This window comes from Peromyscus maniculatus, chromosome 5, assembly GCF_049852395.1.
Source record: "Peromyscus maniculatus bairdii isolate BWxNUB_F1_BW_parent chromosome 5, HU_Pman_BW_mat_3.1, whole genome shotgun sequence".
NCBI classification, from domain to species: domain Eukaryota; kingdom Metazoa; phylum Chordata; class Mammalia; order Rodentia; family Cricetidae; genus Peromyscus; species Peromyscus maniculatus.
Genome location: NC_134856.1, coordinates 73,798,517 through 73,821,885, shown reverse-complemented (window position 1 = coordinate 73,821,885; position 23,369 = coordinate 73,798,517). Strand labels below are relative to the sequence as shown.

Genomic DNA, 23,369 nt, shown 5'->3' with positions numbered 1-23,369 from the left:
CAGAGCTAGGTTTCCTATTGGCTGCTCTCAGTGCTTTCTGATAAGTATAGACCCTGGGGGAATCGCTTCCTTTCCCCTCGTGTTTATTGTTACTATGTATATCTAGTAGTTCTTTTCCCCTTATATGCTTACATTTAGGGGTTCGTTGAATACTTGAACAGTTGAATTTGTTGTGTTCTGTGATTTTTTTTTTTTTTCTCGAGACAGGGTTTCTCTGTGTAGCTTTGAGCCTTTCCTGGAACTCACTCTGTAGTCCAGGCTGGCCTCGAACTCACAGAGATCCGCCTGCCTCTGCCTCCCGAGTGCTGGGGTTAAAGGCGTGCGCCACCACCGCCTGACTAAAGATTTATTTATTTAGTGTTCTGTGATTTTTGATTTTGCTCTCCAGTTTGTTTTTATGTGGTGTTTCATAGAGATTGCTGCCAATGTTTTTTTTTTTTTTTTGTTGTTGTTGTTCTCTTCTTTCACACTACTTTAAATGGTTTTGAAACTGCTGGTTTTGTGTGTGCGTTCGTGCATGTGTGTGACACATTCTCATAATCAAGCTTGAGCCTCCTGAATCCTGGGATTACAGGTATGGGCCACCCACCCTACCTGGTAAAGCAAGGGATGTTTTGTTTGTTTTTTTCCTCAATGTTAGTTCTGCCTTTTCCATTAAGTGGAGAACCAAGTGCTTTAATCTCAAATATGGGAATCAAATGGGCACTGAGATTGAGGTCAACCGTTAACACTCTAAAAATATGTATTTTACTTTATTGTTGGTGTTTGTGTGTGTGTATATATGTGTGTGTGTGTGTGTGTGTGTGTGTGTGTGTGTGTGTGTATGTGTGTCTGTGCGCTTTGTGCCCATGAAGACCAAAAGAGAGCATTGGATCTCCTTGAACTGGTGTTGTGTTCTTTATATGTTTACTAATGGAATCCTTGAGATAATTTAGACTTGGCAAAAACTATTCCATAGAGTTGAATTATATTTACAGATAGTAAGATAGAGTTGAATTTGAACCCAAATAGTTTGTCTCCTTAATCTGTTCTTAACTTCTGTATTATGCTCCTTAAGTATGCCAGTGTGAGTTAGAGTAGTAATGGAAAAAAAATTTAATGTTGTGAGGGTTTAGCTTGCATGTATGAATGTATGAATGTATGTATGTATGTATGTATGTATGTGTGTATGTATGTATACTACTGTCTGCAGAGGACAAGAGGGTGTCAGATACCCTGGAGCTGAAGTTCTAGTTGGTTGTGAGCTACCAGTTGGGTGCTGGAAAATGAATGAGTCCTCTACTAGAGCAACAAGTGATTTTAACTGCTAAGCCATTACTCCATTTCCCAGAGAAGTAATGGAGTTTATAGTGAGCTCATTTATTAGCTGTGTGAATTGAAAGGTGTGGGAAATATTTCTGAGTTACTTACAGAGTAAGATTTATGGGGTCTAGATCTTTTTGGTAGTGGCAGGGCAATTGAAAAAAAGGTGCATGCTAGGTCATGGATGGTTATGGGTATTCTAGTTAGAAAAGTGATAATGTAAATATAAATAGGGGCACCAGAAAAGCTAATAACTCTGTAATCATGTAGACTTGAGAGTATGCATTTTATTTAAAAAGAGCTGATGAGCCTGATTCCAGTAACATTAGGTATCGAGACAGTAAACACTCGGAAGGCATGTATTGAGTTCAGGCTAGATGTTTACCTGTTTGATAATAAAATAATTACTTTCTGATAGACATTGAACATAAAAGAAAAGACAATTTGTTTGAATGTATCCCATGAATTATATTTTATCGATTGTTTTCAAACAGGTTATAGAGTCTAAAATTCATACACACACACATACATACATACATATAAATACACTATTATGTTTATTTTTGTCAAACGATAATTGTCTTCAGTCTTAATTTTGCTCTTTGATATGAACTGCAGTCCAACATTTAGTCCAGTTTTACCTTTTTCCCCTTTGCTTAAGTGACTTAATGTTAGGTATCTTGGCTGGAATCACAGGGTCTTTATGATCTCCAGTACAGCTTCAGCAAGAAGCCAGCAGCATTTAGGTCCTTAAAAAAAAGGCAATCCACAGTCACGTGGGGAGGCAAAAGTTTGAAAGCCTCAGGTGGACACCTGGGCAGAGGATGTATTTGCTAAAGTCATGGTTCATGGAACCAAAGGCAAAATGAGGACTGTGGGTTTTATAGGTAAAAGTTATATTACATGCTGTTGCATTCTCAATAGGAAGAATACCCTTTGACACTTATGTGTGAAGATAAGCAATTATCCAAGACTTGGTAAAGTTTAAGTAAAGCACCATATAATAAATGTTTTAGTATTTGCAGGCCATATATAGCCTCCCTTTCTGGTCATGTTTCTCCTCCCTCCTCCTTCCTCTTCTATCCCCTTTCCTTCTTCATTTCTTCTCTGACCCCTCCTCCCTCCAACATCCCTTAGCAATAAAACAGCCTTTCTGTCTTTGACTAGGTGTGTGCATGTGGCTGTTAGTTTCCTTTAGGACGTGGAACGTCATTTCCCACCGCCTCCACTAGGAGAGACTGAACTCAGGGCCTCATGCATATTAAGTAAGTGCTTTGCCATTCAGCTACCACCACAGCTCCCCCCCCCTTTTTTTTCTTTTTTCCTTCTTTTATAACTTAAATTTACTCATTTATTTTAACAGTCTAGGACATTTGCAGTCATCAGTAGTTCCAGTGCAGTTTCAGATGCAATTGGGAATTTGTGCATCTCAGTGGAGCTGTTGGTGGAGTGGACCTTGTGGGTGAAATACATTGCATAGTTTGAATAGCACATGTGAAGGGGTCTCTCTAAAACTGACCTCATTGCTTTCATTCTCAACAAACTGACCTGGTGCACTTAGTGTTATTCTCTTTCTTATAAGAAATTTATGGCCACCATAAGATGTTAATTTGATTGATATACATGGTGTCAGGGCCTTCACATAGGACTTTTTTCTTCTCTACCCACTATTTTCTTACAAGTTCTTCTTTGATCCCACAGGAACTTACAATTGCCCTGCAGATTCCAAGACATAGGAAGGAGTTATTTTCCTTGGGTCGCAGCTACTTTCTGCAATACACGGGAGATTAGTTCCTCTTCAATTTTCTCTAAAGCAACTAGGTTACATAACCGTTATTTCTTGTCCAGTGAACTAAAACTGAATACCAGGTTGTTGAGGAAGTCCTCCCTTCCCTTTGTCTAGTAAGGGCTGGCAACCACAGGAGCTCTGTATGGACAGCTCTTTTTAAATGTGCTTCCCAGTACTCAGCCTGTGATCATCTTCTCAATTCCTTTTCATTATGTAATCAAAGTCATTTGTTGCCTTATGGGTTGTACAATTTTTCATTTATGTTTTCTACTCAGTGAATTGCCCTCAAAATCACATATTAGCCTATGAGACTGTCTTAGCTAGGGTTTCTATTTCTGTGACAAAACACTATGACTAAAAGCAACTTGGAGGTGAAAGTTCATTTCATCTTACAACACTCAGGTCACCAAGGGAAGCCAGGCAGGACTACAAGGTAGAAACCTGGAGGCAGAAACCGAAGCAGAAGCCATGGAGAAATACTGCTTAATGGATTGATTGCCTTGGCTTGCTCAATTAGCTTTCTTTTTATATGCCCAGGACCACGTGCCCAGGGTTGGAGCCACCCACAGTGGGCTGGGCACACTCACATCAATCACTAATTGAGGAAATGGTCCCATAGACTTGCACACAGGCCAAAATGGATGGAGCATTTTCTCAATTGAGTTTCTTCTTCCTGTGTAACTACAGCTTTTATCAAGTTGACAAAAACCTGACGAGGATAGCAGCCTGAGTGCTAATACTACATTTTTGTCACAAAACTGTCCAGGACTTAGAAGTCTGTCATTTACACTCTTTGTGAAGTCCAGGTAGGGCACAAGAAACTTATGAATCAGAGCAGATCTGTTTTATTAGAGCAAAGCAGTAGCCAGAGTATCAATATTTTCTGTATCATTCTCCAAGTCCCATTTCCCATGAGATAATGCAGAGAATCAGATGACATCTATTCCTGCCATCTCTTACATTAAAAGAGAGGACCCTGGGCTAAGGTGTTTGAAGTGTGTGTGTGTGTGTGTGTACACATATATGTGTGTACATATATGATGTATATACACACACAGACTCACACACACAAGCATAGATGCCCTTTCCTCCTATATACTATTCTGGCTATTGAGGCAAACTCAGAAAGTTAGTGTAGAAAAATAGTTGTTTTACTAGAAAGAGTAAACCAAATGAAATGGCCACATCTGACTAGGAAGCCAGGAAATGGGTTTATTTAATAACTGGCTATTCAGAAATAGGAGTTTGAGGTAGAGTAGTTTCCAAACATCATAATGATCAAATTATGAGTGGCTGTTTACATTCTCTTCACAGCCAATTCCTTAAAAAAGATTTATTTATTATGTATACAGTGTTCTAGAAGTCTGCATGTATGTCTGCATGCAAGAAGAGGGCACCAGATCTCATTAGAGATGGTCGTGAGCCATCATTTGATTACTGGGGATTCGGACCTCTGGAGAAGCAGCCAGTGCTTTTAACCTCTGAGCCATCTTTCCAGCCCCACAACCAAATCTTAAAATGGGACCTTTTGTTTTTTTGAGACAGGGTTTCTCTGTGTAGTTTTGGTGCCTGTCCTGGAACTTGGTTTGTAGACCAGGCTGACTTCGAACTCAGAGATCCATCTGCCTCTGCCTCCCGAGCGCTGAGATTAAAGGTGTGCACCACTACTGTCTGGCCAAAATGGGACTTGGTGATTGATAATTTTCTTCAGAGCTATTCATCTGCCTCTTCTCTTCCAGGACAGTTTTAATGGGTGACCTAGTTTGCTTTCTGTTGCTGTGGTAAACATTAACCAAGCCTAGGTGGGAGAGGAAAAGGGTTTCTTTGGCTTGCAGTCCATCACTGTTGGAAAGTCAAGGTAGCTACCTGGAGGAAGGAACTGAATCAGAGACCACAGAGCAATGCTGCTCACTGGCTTCCTTCTTGGCTTACGTTCAAACTTGCTTCATCTCCAAGGGCCACCTGCCCAGAAGTAGCAACACCCTTAATGTGCTAAACCCTTCCACATGAATCAACAGTCAAGAGAATCCCACACAGACATGCCGACAGGCCAGTCTGAGGGAGGCAGTTCCTCAGCTGAGGCTCCTAGGTTACACTACTTCTTGCCAACGTGACAAACTAACAAGCACAGTAGAACTTAAGAGAAAAACACAGTACAGGTTAGTCTCTAGGAGATGCGGAGAAAAACCCATAGCTTTTAAATTAATTGTGGATTAGAACTAAAGATACAGTATTAAGAAAAGAAAATACACTCCCAGGAATGGAAGTGGGCTAGTGAGTTGTGGGAAGAGCCCCTAACGCCTGCTTTTTAAAAGTGTTTCTTTGTATCAGTCTCTGTAAATGGGAGCATTGGGGAAGACCTAGTTGGGGAAGGTTGGACCTAGAGGTTGCATATATTCCCATACAGACTATAGTGGCTTGAACCTAGTGAAATGGCTTGAACTGCACAGGAAGCTGGATGATTGTGTGTGTATTTTCGTGTTTACCTTCCTCTCTGTGTAGCAGCCTTCGCTCTTCTGGAATTTCTGTAGATCAGGCTGGTCTTGAACTCCCAGAGATATACCTGCCTCTGCTAGTGTCTCCTGGGTGCTGGGATTAAAGGCATGTGCCTCCACACTTGGTGAAGCTGGATAATTTCTGTGTACAGAAAAGACATGAATTTGGTGAATAAATGGTTATTTCTATAGCCCATTTTGGGGGTTTATTTTTAGACAGGCTCTCATATATAGCTCAAGCTGACCTTAGACTGTTTATGTGGTTGAGGATGACCTTGAACTCCTGATCCTTTTGACTCTACCTCCTAAGTGTGAGATTATAGGCTTGCACTTACAACAATTCTCTAGCCTATTCTTGAAGCCATCAATAATTACAGCAAATTAAATAAGGCAGAATGTGGTGATACTTTGTGCTCTAACAAATAAAGCTTACCTGGGGATCCGAGTTTGGCAGAGGTAGCCACTGGTTGACCATAGAGGCCAGGCAGTGGTAGCACACACCTTTAATCCCAGCAGTTGACCTCTCAGGCCTTTGATCCCAGTACGTGGGAGGTACACGCCTTTAATCCGAACACTGGGGAGGAGGAAACAGGAAGTGATATGGCTGGGCGGTGAGAGGACTATAAGGCAGGTAGAGACAGGAGCTCCAGCCTCCTTTTGAGGCTGAGGAGTTGTCAAGGTAAGAAGTGGCTGTGGCATGCTCGTTTGTCTCTCTGATCTTTCAGCATTTACCCTGATGTCTGGCTCTAGGATTTTATTATTAAGACCAATTAGAATTTGCACTACACAAGAACACTTAAAAATCAAAAACAAACAAACAAACAAACAAATAAAGCAAGCCACTTTTGATTCCAACAATCCAAAATAGCCATCATTACTAGTAGTATTCTAAATTTTCTCCTATGTGTACACAGATAAAAAGGATTATTGGACAATTGAAAATTATTTTGTTAAGATGAGTTAAATGGATGTGAAATAGATTTTGATTTTCAAGTAAAATTTTTTTTTATTCACAAGTGTTTTGTTTGTTTGAGATAGGGTTTCTCTGTGCAGTCCTGGCCTTTCTGGAACTTGCTCTTGTAGCCCAGATTGGCTTCCAACTAAGAAATCCACTTGTTTCTGCCTCCTGAGTACTTGATCAATGGTGTGTGTACCACCACTTGGCTCGAGGTATTCTTTAAAGACATTTTTAAGGCTAATGAAAAACAAAACAACAACAACAACAACAACAACAAAAAAGAAATTACAAAAAATTACCAAAGAGGTAAATTTGTCCTTCTGGTTTGGAGCCTTTAAAAAGTGTGTGTGTGTGTGTGTGTGTGTGTGTGTGTGCGTGTGTGTGTCTGTCTGTCTGTCTGTGTTTGTCTGAGTATATGTATAAACACCATGAGTGTGCAAGGGGACCTAATTTAGAAACCAGATCAGATCCACTAGAACTAGAGTCTATAAACTGTTGTGAACTACCCTTAGGTGGTGGTAATTGAACTCAGGTTTTCTGTAAGAGTGGCAAGTGTTCTTAACTGTTGAGCCATCTCTCCACTCCCAGTTTTTGAATTCTTTTCTGTATAAGAAATGGGACACTGTAGCCAGGAGGTTTTCTCCAGTCTCACCTGGCCCCATGGTCCTGCAGCTGCTTATAAAATAATCACTCACAGGCTTAGTATTATTTACAAACTGTATGGTCTATGGCAGGCCTCTTGTTAGCTAGCTCTTATATCTTAAATTAACCCATTTCTATTATTCTGTGTTTGGCCACGTGTTCGTGTCTTACTAGTTTGCTGGCATATTGTTCCTTGGTTGCAGGCTGGCGTCTCCTCAGACTCCTCCTTTCTCTTTCTTGTCTCCTTCCCCGCCTGCCTCTAAGCTGCCTTGCCATAGGCCAAAGCAGCTTATTTATTAACCAATGGGAACAACATATATTCACAGCACACAGACAGATACCCCCCCAGCAGGACACTGAAATCATAGTGGCTGAAAGAGTTGGAAATTCATTTTTCTTATTTTTGTGTGTTCATTGTTTGTGAATGTTTCATGTATGTATGCGTGTGTATATGGAAACCAGAGTCTGCTACTGGATACCATCCATGATTGTTTTTATTTACACTATCCTTTGAGGCAGGGTCTTTTTAATCAGACCTAGAGCTGACTAGTTGACCAGTTGATAGGAATAGTCTGGTTAGCTAGTTTTCTCTGTGGCACATTAGAAAAAAATGATTAAAAAATTTTATGTTTATGTGTGTTTTGCTTGCTTGTCTGTCAGTGGACCGACCACATGCATGCTTGATGTCTGCAAAGTCCTGAAGAGGGTATTGGATCTCCTAGGCCTGGAGTTAAAGACGATTGTAAGCTACCATGTGGATATTGGGAATCCAATCTGGGTCCTCTGGAAGATAAACCTGTGCTCTTAACCACTTACCATCTCTCCAGACTCCACCTACACAGATAAAACAAAGATGTTTGTTAACTATAATTTTTTTCTACACAGGGTTTCTCTGTGTAGCCCTCACTGTCCTGGAACTTGCTCTGTAGTCCAAGCTGGCCTAAAACTCAGAGAGATCCTCCTGCCTCTGCCTCCTATATGCTGGGTTTAAAGGCATGAGCTCTACCACCTCCTGCTCAGCAATCTTAATTTTCGAAGAATTGTTGGTTTACTAATTTTTAAGATCGAGTAATTATTTTTATATACTTAATGAAGACATTTTCATTAAACATTCTTTCCAGTGGAAAACAGCATGAAAAGCAGCTTTCAGCTTCTGTGCTCAGGGCCTGGGCTCTCCCTTGCCCTCATAGTGAGATAGAAGGATGTATTTCCCCTCTTTGATTAGCTTATCCCGCTGTTGTTTAATGTGACCCATGCACTTCATTGTTTGGCACTAAGAAAACATTCTTTGCAATCTTCATCGTTGTGTCTTGCACTCTTTTATCCTGGGTAGCAGCTATTCCATGTGTATATTCCATCCACTCTTTTTCAAAGCAGCGCATTGAGAGGGAATCTAGTAGGGCTTTGGATTGGGAAGTGATGATTTTTCTAGGTTAATGCCCTGGCTTTTCTGCACATCCAGGAAAGGCATGGAGTATCACAGCAGTGCCTTTGCCAGCTCCCTGAGCGCAATCTACTACTGTTGGCTTCATGAAGACACAGGCACCTGAGAATTTTTTTTAATTATAGTTATTGAGTCAGAAATAATAACTATCTCAACCTGTATACTTAAACGTTTGCCAAGTGTAGACAGACTTTTCTTTCCTGTCAGCTGGAAAAATTATAAATGCTCAGCCTATTGCTCTGGCTTGTTACTAGCTAACTCTTACATTTTAAATTAATCCATATTTCTTATCTATGCTCTGCATTGTGGCTCAGTACCTTTTCTCAGTACAGCAAGTTCGTCCCTTGCTTCCTCTGCATCTCCTTGAGACTCCTCCTCTTCGTGCTCTTTTTGTCTGGCAGTCCCGCCTAAGCTCTTCCTGTCCAGCTGTTGGCCAGTCAGCAGCAGCAGCAGCAGCTGCTGCTGCTGCTGCTGCTGCTGCTTCTTCTTCTTCTTCTTCTTCTTCTTCTTCTTCTTCTTCTTCTTCTTCTTCTTCTTCTTCTTCTTCTTCTTCTTTCTTCTTCTTTCTTCTTCTTTCTTCTTCTTTCTTCTTCTTTCTTCTTCTTTCTTCTTCTTCTTCTTCAAGATTTATTTATTTATTGTGTATACAGCATGCATGACTCAGGCCAGAAGAGGGCATCAGATCTCCTTATAGATGGTTGTGAGCCACCATGTGGGTGCTGGGAATTGAACTCAGGGCCTCTGGAAGAGTAGTCAGTGCTCTTAACCTCTGAGCCATCTCTCCAGCCCAACCAGTCAGCTTCTTTATTAATCCAGTCACAGTGCTATGTATCCATGTAGTGTAAAGGAGTATTCTACTTTTTCTCCTTTTTTTTGTCTAAATAACAAAGGAAGATTTTAACTTTAACATAGTAAAATTATATATAACAAAAACAGTTGTCAAGTAAGAATTATAGTTACAATATCCAGTCCATTTGTATTACGCAAAATTAGAGAAAGTATTCTATTACTTATCTTAGCGAGTCTAACATTTTATACTTAATTTACCTTTTTTTAAAAATCATAACTAAGGAAAACTTTTTTTTTTTAGATTTATTTATTATGTATACAGCGTTCTGTTTGTATGTATGTCTGCATACCAGAAGAGGGCACCAGATCTCATTATAGATGGTTGTGAGCCACCATGTGGTTGCTGGGAATTGAACTCAGGACCTCTGGAAGAGCAGTCAGTGCTCTTAACCTCTGAGCCATCTCTCCAGGCCAACTAAGAAAAACTTTAAGGCTAATTATTTAGTCTTTAACCCCAACACAGACCCCAGAAGAGTATAGATACCTAACAACAGGAACATCTGGTTGCCTGGACAGTCACCCCAAGTTCTTCTGTAACATTGAGGCATGCAGCTTTGGCCTACAGGCCTAATGTATCTGACAGACATTTTTTTACAAGCAGAGAATCTCAAATGACTGTCCTACCTTGTCTTGGAAAAGTTTTGCAGTTGCTTTCTTTTGTGTCCTGCTGGTCCAGTTTGAATAGTATACTGTCAGGAATTGAGGCAAGAGCTTTTTTTTTTTTTTTTTTTCACAAATGGCTAGCTTTGCCATAAAGAAACTATACAGAGGTTCTTGGATGCCCATCATATTCTTTTGAAGTAAGTTGGTTGTCAGGAGCAGATGTATCTGACTATCACGAAAAGCTTTAGGTTATTAAACACATTAAATGCCATATTCTGTAAGTCTTGTGAAGTGATTGAAGACCATCTTATCTATCTAAATATATCCATTTAACCTTGAAAGCATACCTAATATGACTATAGGTTTTATTACAGATGACTACTAACCTGTATTTCTTAATTATACATTACATTTTTAAATGAGCTGTATAAATAAAATACCCAAAGCTACAGTGGAAACATACAGGCTGGGTGGTGGTAGCACATGCCTTTACCCAGCACTCGGGAGGCAGAAACAGGTGTTTCTTTGTAGGTTCGAGGTCAGCCTGGTTTGCAGAGTGAGTTCTAGGACAGGAACCAAAGCTACAGAGAAACCCTGTCTAGAAAAACAAAACAAAACAAAAGAGTAGAAACATACATACAGTGTAACAAAATTAATTTTAAATTGTATCAGTAAACCCAAATCTATACCAATGTAAAATATTTTAAGAGTAGTAGTTGCTTTTTGGATTAAAGTAGATTCAAAAATCTATCCTTTTTTCCTTATCATTCCTATATCATAGTCCCCTTTTTTCCTTCAGAAAGAGATCTTTGAATTTAACTCTTTTATTTAGCCTTTAAAAAAAAATTATGAAAAATAATGGCTTGTATCCAACCCCCCTAAATAAGGACAAACACATCTAATCCATTGAACAACTAAAACTTACCCACTTCCCATCTCTTGGGAATGTGTACATCATTCTCTAGACTACTTCCTGTTGTCTGTGGGCACTCGTGTCTTGGTGGGGACCTTGAGAAAATTAGGAAAGTTTTTAGGTCTTGACTGGAGTAGTTTGTGAGGTTGGACCATCTCAGCCAGCAGCCTTATGTTCTGGATACAGAATTTAGAGACTGTAACAGAGGCATTTTGAGATGCTGGATCACCTGGACTATCCGTTTTCATTGGTGTTTCTGATCTCCTTGTTCTGAAAATACATAAACTTTTAAAGGTACCATACCTTTCTGTACACAAGTTAGATTTTTTGTTTTATTTTTGAGCAAGTAAAATATATGTTTTGTGTTTTGTAGTTTTTCTAGTTTTACTTATGTCTGTAGTCAGCATTTTCAGGGAGTCTTCCCCGATCAAACCTGATCCATATCAACCTGGAATAATGAATCCATAGTTTCTTATTTTTGGTGAAAATAAAAGCATAACTTCTTTCCCAAAGTAACATATCTTTTGACTTCCATTTTGAAGTCAAAACTTTTAAAAAATCTATAGTTTGGTTTAATGCAGCACTTTTCATAATCTAGTGTATTTTAGCAGCTGTCGTTCCTTCGATAGCAAATAGAAAACGTAAAGACAACACAAAAACATGCAGGATCCAGATTCTCTGTGTATTTCCCATCTTGGCATGGCTTATTATTATTATTATTATTATTATTATTATTATTATTATTATATTTTTATTTTATGTTATTCCTTTTTTAAGGGCTTTACTCTTTTTAAACTACTTTTAATCTATGACTGTATATATGCCCTTTTACTTTTCTCTTCCAAGCCTGTGTATATACTTAAACACACTGTAACCTATTTAGAGGTTTTTTTCTGTCAGGATCTGTCTTTCCTGAGCATCTGTATTGTTATTTGATAGCATTAGATGAATCTTAAACTGCTATATTAGTTGCCGACATGGCTCAGCTTAGCACATGTGTTGGCACATGGCATTGGTGGCTGGCTCTTCCCCTAGGTTTACTGAAAGCCTAACTTCATGGCAGAGGGAGCCATGTTTACTGCTTCAGCTCTAGGAAGTTTTTGGGTCCACTCTACCATCAAGTAGTGCACTGCCTGCTCCTCCTAAGCCCCATTTAAGTGTTTGGTAGCAGAGTCTCTTAAAAGAGGATTGCCAGTGTTTGCTGCTAGCATTGAGCCTACCCGGGGATAGGCGGTTATCAGGAAGTCGCTTTTGTCTTTGTGTGTGTGTGTGCGCGTAAAAAAATTTTTTTAAAGCCTTTTCAGGTTTTATGTGGATCTGTGTTGCCTAGTGGTAGATGCAATATGTACACAAACTTTTTTCTGCCAGCCAGTTCACAAATAGCCACATAGAGACTTATTAGTAATTATAAATGCTCAGCTAATAGCTCAGGCTTGTTAATAGCTAAGTCTTACATTTCAAATTAGTCTATATTTCTTATCTACACTCTGTGATGTGTCTCAGTACCTTTTTTCAGTACGACAGGTTTATCTCCTGCTTCCTCTGCATCTTCTTGAGATTTCTCTTCTTCATGCTCTCTTTTTGTCTCCCAGTCCCACCTAACCTCTACCTGTCTAGCTATTGGCCAGTCAGCTTCTTTATTAATCCAATCACAGTAACATATTTTCAGAGAGTGTAAAGGAATATTCCACAGCTGTGTTCATCTTCCTGTAGTTCTTCTGATTTTTCTTTTTGCATAATTTTTTATTTTTTAAACATGGATTTATTTATTTATGCATGTGTGTGCCTATGAGTGCCATCTTACACATGTGGAGGTAAAAGCATAACGTATGGGAGTTAAATTTCCTTTCATTATGTTTGTCTGTAGCATTAGTCTGACAGCAAGCATCTTTCTTTACCCACTGAGCCACCTCACCAGTCCTCCATAAAACAAAAGTCACCTTGACCATTCTCTTTTTATTTACATTTTTTTTCTTTTTCTTTTTGTTTTTTTTCAAGACAAGAGTTTCTGCCTATCCTGGATCTCATAGAGATGCGCCTGGCTCTGCCTCTCGAGTGCTGGGATTAAAAGCGTGCATCATTACCACCCAGCTACCATTTTCTTAAGTACTTATGATCACACTTATTTCAGTGGTCTTCAAATAATTATATAATAACCGCCCAACACTTCTGTTGGGCATTCAGGTTGTTTTCTTTTTACCCATTTATATTGATACATTTGAACCTATAATTTAGTGAATGTATTTAAGATTATATGTTCTTCATTGGATGAAATTATAAGCTCAAATGGTTTCTTAGGGTTTCTATTGTTGTGAAGAGACATCATGACAATGGCAACTCTTATAAAGGAAAACAATTGGGATGGTTCATAGTTCAGAGGTTTACTCCATTATCATCATGGTAAGACATGGAGACATGCAGACAGACATGGTACTGAGCGCTCTACATCTTGATTTGCAGGCAGCAGCAGGAGATTATGTACCACATTGACCATAGCTTGAGCATATGAGACCTTAATGTCCACCCCCACAATGACACACTTCCTCCAACAAGGCCCTACCCCATAGTAGTGCCACTCCCGATGGGCCAAGCATTCACATTCATAAGCCTGTGTGGGCATTCCTATTCAATCCACCACAAAGGGTTTATATGAATACTTGCCCAGTTGATGCTTTTTGTAAATTGTTCCATGGTATATATGTTTTTTACTATTTATAAAAAGTTAAAATGTAGGAAAAATATATACAAATGAGAATTGGGGATGTAACTGATGTGAATGTGCTTGCCTAGGATGCAGAGGCCTGGGTTGCACATAGTGATCAACATTTATAATCTTAACGGTAAGTGGGTGGAGGCAGGAGTATCAAAAGTTCATGATTCTTCTCTAGTGCATACTGAGTTTGAAAACACTCTGGGATATATGAGACTGTTTCAGATTAATTACATTAAAAATTGAAAATGTATTGTACTGTACTGATCACTTGAGTTTTGTTTTGTTTTTTGTTTTCCAAGGCAGGGTTTTTCTGTGTAGTCCTGGCTGTCCTTGAACTCACTTTGTAGACCAGGCTGGGTTCGAACTCAGAGTTCCACCTGACTCTGCCTCCTGAGTGATTAAAGGCATGTGCCACTACTGCCCGGCAGGTAGTTGAAATAATAGTATTATTAAATAAGTTTAGACTTATCTACTCATTTAGATATCTTTCGTGATCATATATAATTGAGTCTATTTCTCTCGTTCTATTAGCCCAGTAAAGTTAGTCTGTCTTTTTTGGTTTTTCGAGACAGGGTTTCTCTGTGTATCTTTGGTGCCTGTCCCAGATCTTGCTGTGTAGACCAGGCTGGCCTTCAACTCACAGAGATCTACCTGGCTCTGCCTCCCAAGTGCTGGGGTTAAAGGTGTGCGCCACCACCGCCTTGCGAGTTTGTCTTTTTTAATGACTATTTTGTTTGATATTGTAAAGGCTATTTTATTAAAACCAGTGTAATCCATGCGCAGTCTGTTCCACTGAGCTTTAAAATTTTTACTTCAGGACACATTTCTTGATGTGTTGCACAGTATCAGAGTTTTGTATTACTTCCTGGTTTGCTTTGTATTACCTGTGTCTCTGTACACAGCACCTTTTCGTGTGTGTGTGTGTGTGTGTGTGTGTGTGTGTGTGTGTGTGTGTGTACACATACGCATATTTTGTGTTTTCTGTCAGGCTTTCTGAAGTATTAGTGTTTATTTCTTCATTGTCAGGCTCATTTTCTATTAATTAGGTCAGCTTTTGTACCCTGCATTAATAATATCCAGTATGGGAAGTAAATAAATATTGAAATGGTTTATTTACTATGGTCTCCCCCCCCCCCAAATAATACAAAAAATTACATTCTAGTACATCTAGGCCAGAATCATTTGTACCTTATATGTTAGATAATGTAGTCTAAGACATTTTAGTGTCCATACATAAAAATCCCCTAATTCTGTTACTTTTAATTTGTACTTTCTTTGGCTTGTGATTTGGTTGTATACTCGTGTCTTTTTTTTTTCCTTCGGTTGTTTACTGTTTATTGATAAAGTACTCCAGACTTTTAGTGGCTTGTATATGTGAGTCTCAGCAGGGTAGTTCTTTATTCATCATGTCAGCTGGGTTTATTCTTGGGCCTGATTTGGTGGTGGTTATTGGTCTTATTCATATACTTGGAGCTAGGTATTGCTACACATTGGCAAAGGTACCTCAGTTCCTTCACATAATGGCCTTACTGTTCATTTGACCTTTCTCTCTGTTCTCTGCAAGACCCCCAAGCACTCTTTTTCATTTATTCATTCATTCATTTATTTTGTTTTTCTGTAAATGGATGTTTTCCCTCGATGTATGTCTGTGTGAGGATGTTGGATTCCCTGAAACTGGAGTTACAGACAGTTGTGAGCTGCAAAGTGGGTGCTGGGAATTGAACCTGGGTCCTCTGGAAGAGCATCTAATGCTCTTAACTGCTGACCCATCTCTCTAACCATACACCAAGTGTTCTTAATTGGTGCCTTCTCCAGCCCTGGGGCAATATTTTTCCTTTGTTTTGTTCTCATCATGATTCCTAGGATTAGGTCAATAGTAGAGGTGGAAGCTGTAAAAGCTTCTTAAAGTTCCATACCCTGTTGATCACAGAGAGTCACAAGGTTAACCCAGGTTCAAGGGGTTGGAGGAAAAAACACTTTTTGATGGAACAATGATGTTCTATTGCAAAAAATGGAAGTATGATTACTTTGGAGTAATCAATTAAAAGACCTATAAAAATTAAGTTTCTACTAAAATTTGAATGAAAAATTTTATTCTGTTTACTTTTCCTGTTGTAGTAGATGTTTTTGTAATATTGTAGTAAGAACCGTATCCTTAATTTTTATATGTTTTGTTCTACTGGAATATAATGCCTTTTACGGCAGGGAAAAGGAAACATTTTCATGCCTTGAACAGGTAAAGTGGTCTAAAGGGTTAAATTTATGCACTGTGGAAAATAGATATATTCTACTAAATGAAAATTCATACCCAATTCTAAAAAAATTTTCGTAGAAAATCTTTGACATTAAACAAAGTTGTGACTTTAATATGTAATTTCTTGTTTAATCAAATTTTCTTTTGAGTTTAGATGTAGATTAGTTCAAGTGCTTCACAGTTGCGTTCCTTTCACCTTGCCCTGATTTCTCCCCACCCTCACCCCCTTTTCGATTTTCTGGTTTCTGTTAGTAGAAACTGGAATCAACCTTTTTTTTTTTTTTTTTTTTTAATAAACCAAGGAAACAACTTTTTGCTTGAGTTTTTGCGTCCTTACTGTCTAGTAACTGAACTGTAATATTCAGTACATGGTGGCTGGGTGTGGTAGTGCTTACAAACAGTCACAACACTGAGGTGGATGAGGTGGGGTTAGACAGGAGCCACTTTCTCTTACAAATGACACAAGGAATTAAATCATGTGGTAGTGATGGAGTGTGATAATGTATGTGAAGTGCCCTGTAAATCTTCAAGTGCTATTTATAAAAAAACAAACAAACAGGTCTTTAACAAGAAAAAAAATGTCTGTATTTGCTATGTATATATAAATACAGCAAATAGTCACAGGCTTCAGTTATTTACTGTTAGTGCTTAAATTGTACAAAAATAAGGGTCATTTTAAAGTAATTTTTCATCCATAACAACTGATAAAAGGGCTGATTTAAAATTTTTTACAATGGTTGTAAAAGAATATTACATATATATGTATATATGAATCATTGTTTAATTTTAAATCGTGTTACTACTGTTTATTTTTAGAAATATAAAGAAAAGGACAAACACAAACAAAAACACAAGAAGCAACCAGAACCATCACCTGCCTTGGTTCCTTCTTTGACTGTTACTACAGAAAAAGTAAGATTGAAGTATCAAATTTTGTTTTATATAATAACTAATGAAATACTGGTTCTTCAAAGGAGTCTTCCTTCCCGGTGCTCTGATGACATTTCCCCCACCTTTCCAGCCATGTATCATGCACTTAAAACTGTTACCTTTTCAGTCCTCATGCTGCTTTGTTTGCTCTGTCCTTGTCTCAAGTGAATTAATTAAGAATAGGGTGTAATTCAGACTTCAGCTCCTTTGAAATCATGCTTCACCACTTAATAGTTGAACCTTAGGTTAATTTACCTCTCTGCAACTCTATTTCAATACTTACCTGTAAAGTATGGAAATAATAATTGAAATTAAGATACAATATTTAATATTATTAATATTATTTAAATGTTATTAAAAGCATTTAAAGAACACACACATCTGGTTCAGTGTTAGGTATTATTCAGATTATGATATGATGAATTTGAAAACAGAACAGAAGTGGGGCCATGTGGTTGGGACAGAGTGGCAAGTGAGGAGGTGTATGTAGTTGGAGATGAGGCCGTGGAAGCACCTCATCACAAAGGGCTGGCTAGGGGGCTGGAGAGACGGCTCAGCGGTTAAGAGCACTGGCTGTTCTTCCAAAGGTCCTGAGTTCAATTCCCAGCAACCACATGGTGGCTCACAACCATCTGTAATGAGGTCTGGCGCCCTCTTCTGGCGTGCAGGCAAAACATGTAGGCAGAACACTGTATACATAATAAATAAATCTTTAAAAAAAAAAAAAAAGGGCTGGCTAGATAAGCCAGCGTAAAGAGCTTGTCTCATAGTGTTGTATAAGGGCTTTTGGTTGCTTTGCTGAAGGTGGGGTGGTGGGAAGAATAGGATCTAGGGAGACTGAAGAGGTTATTAAAAGAACCCATTGAAGGTGGCACTAAAAGTTGAGATAGCAAGAGGTGATCACATTTTGAATGCATTCAAACATGAACCCTTGTGACTTTCTAAAAGATAAGTTAAGAATCCTCATGTTTGTAGGTTTTGGTATCAGAGATTGTTACTATAGTTCAGCAGTTTAACATAAAATAAAAATTTATCATGTCCCTGGTTCTGTTTGCAAGATAGTCTGGATACATTCTACTGGTTTATTTATCACAGGTAAAGGCTAAAACCAAGGTGTGGGATCGATCGCCTGGGTTCTTACTGGAAAGAATCTTCTAAACTCATTCAAGTTCTTCAAAGAATTTAGTTCCTCTTGGTTGTAGAATTGAGGGTTCCATTTCTGTGTCAGCCCCTCTGCCCAACAGCCTACTCTTTTCTCCTAGTGCCTCTCTCTGGCCAGGTTCTTCATCCCAGAGCTGGTAACATCACACTTGAAATTTTCCTAACTTTACCTCTACCGTGCCTTCTGCTTTTAATCAATTTACAGTCTTTTTGTACATTCTGAACCAGATTGTCTTCTTTTCATGGTGGCACAAGACGTTGTCAAGGAAGATGAAAGGAGAAAAACCTTGACTCTTGGTCTCTGGAGATTTAGTTTCTGTGTCAGTGTTTTTCTAAAATGTTCCTAGATGCTTGTAAGCATCAATTTATTTCTGTTTTTTAATTCGTGACAAATTACGCCTGACCATTAAAAAAAGTATTCTTAATAGACTCGTTACTTTTTATAATTAATAGAAGACATAGTAGTTCTTTCTGCCATCATTGAAAATAACTTAGGGTTTTAGTTTTGCAGCCTCTTCCCATAACTTAAAATTGTGTGTGTGTGTGTGTGTGTGTGTGTGTGTGTGTGTGTGTGTGTGTGTGTGTGTGTGTGTCTGTGCATGTGCTCACAAGCTTGCAGAGGGTCTCCACACCCCAGAAGTTTTTCTGTAAGTGAGATTTCCTTCTTGGAATGTTTATAGGAGGGAATAAAGAAGATCGCCCTCCCTCCATGTTTCCTTCTTCCTTTCATTTTGTGTTGTAAAGTTAGACTACTAGGCTTCACTCATGCTAGGCAAGTCGTTTCTAACTGAGCTACAGCCCCAGCCCCAGCCCCAGCCCTCTAAGACTAGGTTTCTCTGTGAAGCCCTGGCTCTCCTGGAACTCACTCTGTAGACCAGGCTGGCCTCAAACTCAGAGATCCTCCTGCTTCTGCCTCCCAAGTGCTGGGATTTAAAGGTGTGTGCCACCACCACCTGTCAAGACTTTTTGAATGTAGAACAAAAGTAAAATGAATTTCTTTCCTATGTGTACTTTTTATACTTTAAAATTTTAACGATTAATATTGTAAGAAATTCCATGAACTTTTCTTACAATGAAGTCAAAGTATAAATTTATAAAAGCCATTTCCTTTTTGTTCTTTCCCTGTACTATCCACTAAGACAGTTATATTTGAAAATCCTTTCTTTCTTTTTTTGTTTTTTATTTGTTTGTTTTGAGACTAGGTTTCTCTGTATATCCCTCAGTGTTCTGTAGATCAAGCTGGCCTCTCTATCTCAGATCTCCCTGCCTCTCCCCCAGTGCTGGGATTAAAGGCATGTGCCACCAACACCTGGCTACTTTTTAAACTAATCTTAATTTGGAGGAAATATAAATGCTAATCTTACCATAAAGTTCAGTACATCAGATACATTGGACTTTTTGTTACTATACTTTTTGTATAATAAATTACACATATTTAAAGTAAAACAATATTAAAATTAAAAAGATGAAGCTAAGGAGGAAGCAGGTCTCAGTCAGTGTATTTAGCCTGCCTTGGCTGGAAATGCACAGAATGCCACCTGCCTCTGCTTCCCAAGTGCTAGGGTTAAAGGTATATGCAGCCACACAGAAAAAGTGACATTTTTGATAAATTTTCATGTGCATGTATTAATAAAACTACCACCACAGTTTTAGGCAAAATTTCTTTGTAATGTCTTTTATAGTTATCTTCTGTGTCTTCCTACCCCTGCTCAGGTAACTACCAATCTGCCTTTGTTTTTTCTCTTTCTTTTTTGAGACAGGGTTTCTCTGTGAAATACAGAAATAGCCAGTTCCTGGCTGTTCTGGAACTCACTTTGTTTACCAGGCTTTCTTGAACTCATAAAGATCTGTCTGCCTCTGCCTCCCAAGTAAGTGCTGAGAATAAAGGTGTGCGCCACCATTTCCTGGCCTCCAAATCTACTTTTTGAAATTTTAAATTAGCTTGAATCCTTTAGGAAGTTTAAAATGAGAAGCATACAGCATGACACACACACACGTACCCCTTGGTTAGTTCATTCAGCATAAAATTTGAACCATGTGATGTGTGTCAACAGTTGAGTCATTCCTGTAGTTGTCTGCTTCCCTGTTGTGTGGATATAACAGCTTGCTTACAGATTCAATAGTTAGTAATATCTGTCTCAGTTTCTGGTTGTGGGCTATTACAAGTAAAGCTGCTGTGAGCATATTACAAGTCTTACATAGATACATGCTTTCATTTCTCTTTATGAATTCCAAGGAGTGGAAGGACGGTTGGGTTGTTTAGTGTGTAGTTGTTTGGTGACTCACTATGCTAAGTGTATATATTAATTGTTTTAGCGCTGCCAAACTTTGTGCCATTTTAACATTTCCATCAGCAATGTACGAGAATTTGTAATTCTTCTATATTCTCTGCAATATGGTTGCTGTATGGTTAGTATTACTAATTTTAACTTTTCTAGTGACCATATAGAGGTATTTCATTGTGGATTTGGTTTGTGTGTGTATATATATATATATATATATATATATATATATATATATATATATATATAAAATTTTATTGGGGGTTGAACCTCTGGATCTTACAAATGCTAAGCAGTACTCTACCACTAAATTGTGTCTTCTACCCTAGCCTGCCTTTTTAAAATCTGTTTTTTGAGTATCAATTTAGGCAAGTCTGGCCTTGCACTGAGGATGACCTTGAACTTTTGATCCTTCTGCTTCCACCTCCAGAGTGCTGGGTTTAGAGATAGGTTGTAGCATCCCTGGATCATGGTTAGTCAGGCACTCACGTCCTGGTCTATGACTTTTATTGTAAGAAAGGCTTAATCATGTTCATTGCTTTTTTTTTTTCTGCTCATAATTTGCCAATTTGTTTTGATGGTGAAATGCCCATTCAGATCTCACCACTACTTGCCCCTTTTCATTGTTTTGTGAGACTTTCTATTCAGGTTGCAAGTTGTTTATCAGAATCCTCATAGCTCTATCAAATTGAGAAATTTTCCTCTTTCTAGTTTAAGAGCTTTTTCTTTTTTTTAAATTGTGAATGAATTTTTTTTAAATTAGTAGGTGGTTTTTCTTAAGCTTATTAATGTGACAGGTTATATGACTTGTTTTTCTGTCCGTCCGTCCATCCATCCATCCATCCATCCATCCATCCATCCATCCATCCATCCATCCATCCATCCACCAGGACAAGGCTTAACTCTGTAGTCCTGGCTGTCCTAGAATTTGCTCTGTAGACCAGCCTGGCCTTGAATTCTGAGAGATCCTCTTGCCTCCCAAGTGCTGGGATTAAAGGTATGAGCCACAACTGCCTGGTTGTCCTTTCATTCTTAATATTAACTACTGTTTTATTTGGGATTAGTGTTGGCATACCGTTATTCATCCATTTCCTTAAACCATGTGTGTCTGTACTTAATGTCGTAGTTACTTTTCTTCCATTCCTTTTCCTTTCTCTTCCCTTCCCCTCCCCTCCCCTCCCCTCCCTTCCCTTCCCTCCTTCCCTTTCCTTTCCCCTTTTCCCCTTTCCCCCCTTTTCCTTCTCTCTCTCTCTCTCTCTCTCTCTCTCTCTCTCTCTCTCTCTCTCTCCCCCCCCCCCCTCTCATTCATGTGTAGGGAGGCACTGTTGAGACAGTGTCTGCTTTGCAGCTCTAGGTGGACTCCAGTTCACTATCCTCATGTGCCTAGGGCCATGGGAGTATATAGGAGGTGAAAACTAGTATTTAACAAGTTGACCCACCAATGAATAAATCTCTTGGATGGGGAGCCCCACTTGACAAGGCTGTGGAGTCACTGACCAGTTGTTTAATCTGGCATAAGTTTGTGTTCAGGTAAGTTGTGTTTCTCTGTCCTATTTGTTTCTCGAGTATGTTGCGGAACAGCTTGTTTGTGACTGCACTTTTCTGGTGATTTGATTCAGAGTGAAGACTTGAAAGCTCCTTATGATGGACTACAAGCTGGGATTCCTGCTGTCTTAGACATTGACTGATAGAAACTTACCTCTGTTAACTTTTCTTCTAACTTTGATGTTACCTTTGCTTTTTTATGAATTGTTAAGGAAACACCTTGCTTTTTTGTTTGATTTCTTCTCTACCCCATATATTAATTAGAATTGTATTACTTAGTTTTTTGTTTCTCAATTACTATCTTTGTCACTTCCTTTCATTTATTGATACTTCTGTATTGTTTTGTACATATCCTTAACCTCCCTTGTCTTTTTGGCTGTTTGTTCATCTAGTTATTGTGGAAGGATGGGTATGAATAGTTGAGGGTTTGGAGGTAATGGGAGGAACCCCATGCAGGTAAAACATAATTTCAGTTCATGTGTTTCCACTAGTTTGGCTAGTTGTCTCCGTACTTTTTCCAATCATGGTCTTGATATCTCTTGCTCATATAATTCCACCTTTCTCTCATTGATTGGATTCCTGGAGCTCTCTGCCTGGGACTTGGCCATGGGTCTCTGAATCTGCTTCCATTAGTCACTGGATGAGGGTTCTATCATGACAGTTAGGATGTTTGGCCATCCTATCACCAGAGTAGGTCAGCTCAGGCACTCTCGCGACCATTGCCACTAGTCTATAGTGGAGGTATCTTTGTGGATTCCTGGGGACCTCTCTAGCACTCTGTTTCTTCCTATTGCCATGGTGTTATTAGTGCAAGAGCTGGCTTTTTGGAACCTAGAGCCTATGCTGAGACACTTTGCTCAGCCTTGTTGCAGGGAGGAGGGGACTGGACCTGCTTCAAGTGAATGTACTAGGTAGGCTCTGCTGACTCCCCAAGGGAGACCTTGCCTTTGGAGGGGGTGGTTTGGCGGGGCGGGGGGGGGGGGGGGGCGCGACGCGACTGGAGGCTTGGAGGAGGGAGAACAGGGGAATCCGTGGTTGATATGTAAAACGAATAGAAGATCTCTTAATAAAACAAAATGAAAGTTCTTTGATTTTCTTTAAAAGTCCTAGGAATATAGAAACAGGAGTTGTCTTACAATTTGATATACTACTTGACATTATACGAAAATACTATAAAACAGTTTATTGGTATGACTGTGCACTTACCAGAGGGCACTAAAGAATTCTGTTTTCTGAAAAATATAAATAAATTCAATTTTAGGTGGCCAGTAAAAAAAAAAAAATAATTTCAGGAAGTGAGACACTTGACAGGTGACTCTGGGCTGAAAACAGGTGGGCATAGGCAGGCATATACACAGTCTGCACAGAAGTAGGCACAAGGGCATACAGGCCAGAAACATGGACAGGCTGGTGAAGGCCATGTTTATAAAACCAACAGTACAAAATGGTACTTTGCCAGAAATAGTTACATCACATATACGAGTCCATT

General features: G+C 39.0%; 1 protein-coding gene across 46 annotated transcripts in view; it reads left to right on the top strand.

Moving 5' to 3' along the window:
- Positions 1-23,369, top strand: part of Mllt10 (MLLT10 histone lysine methyltransferase DOT1L cofactor) — a 171,156-nt gene that overhangs the window by 80,782 nt on the left and 67,005 nt on the right. For all 46 annotated transcript variants that reach the window (XM_076572632.1, XM_076572663.1, XM_076572664.1 and 43 more), the window contains one exon: positions 16,779-16,874. In XM_076572632.1, the coding sequence (XP_076428747.1) occupies positions 16,779-16,874 (96 nt within the window). The remainder of the gene's footprint in view (positions 1-16,778; positions 16,875-23,369) is intronic.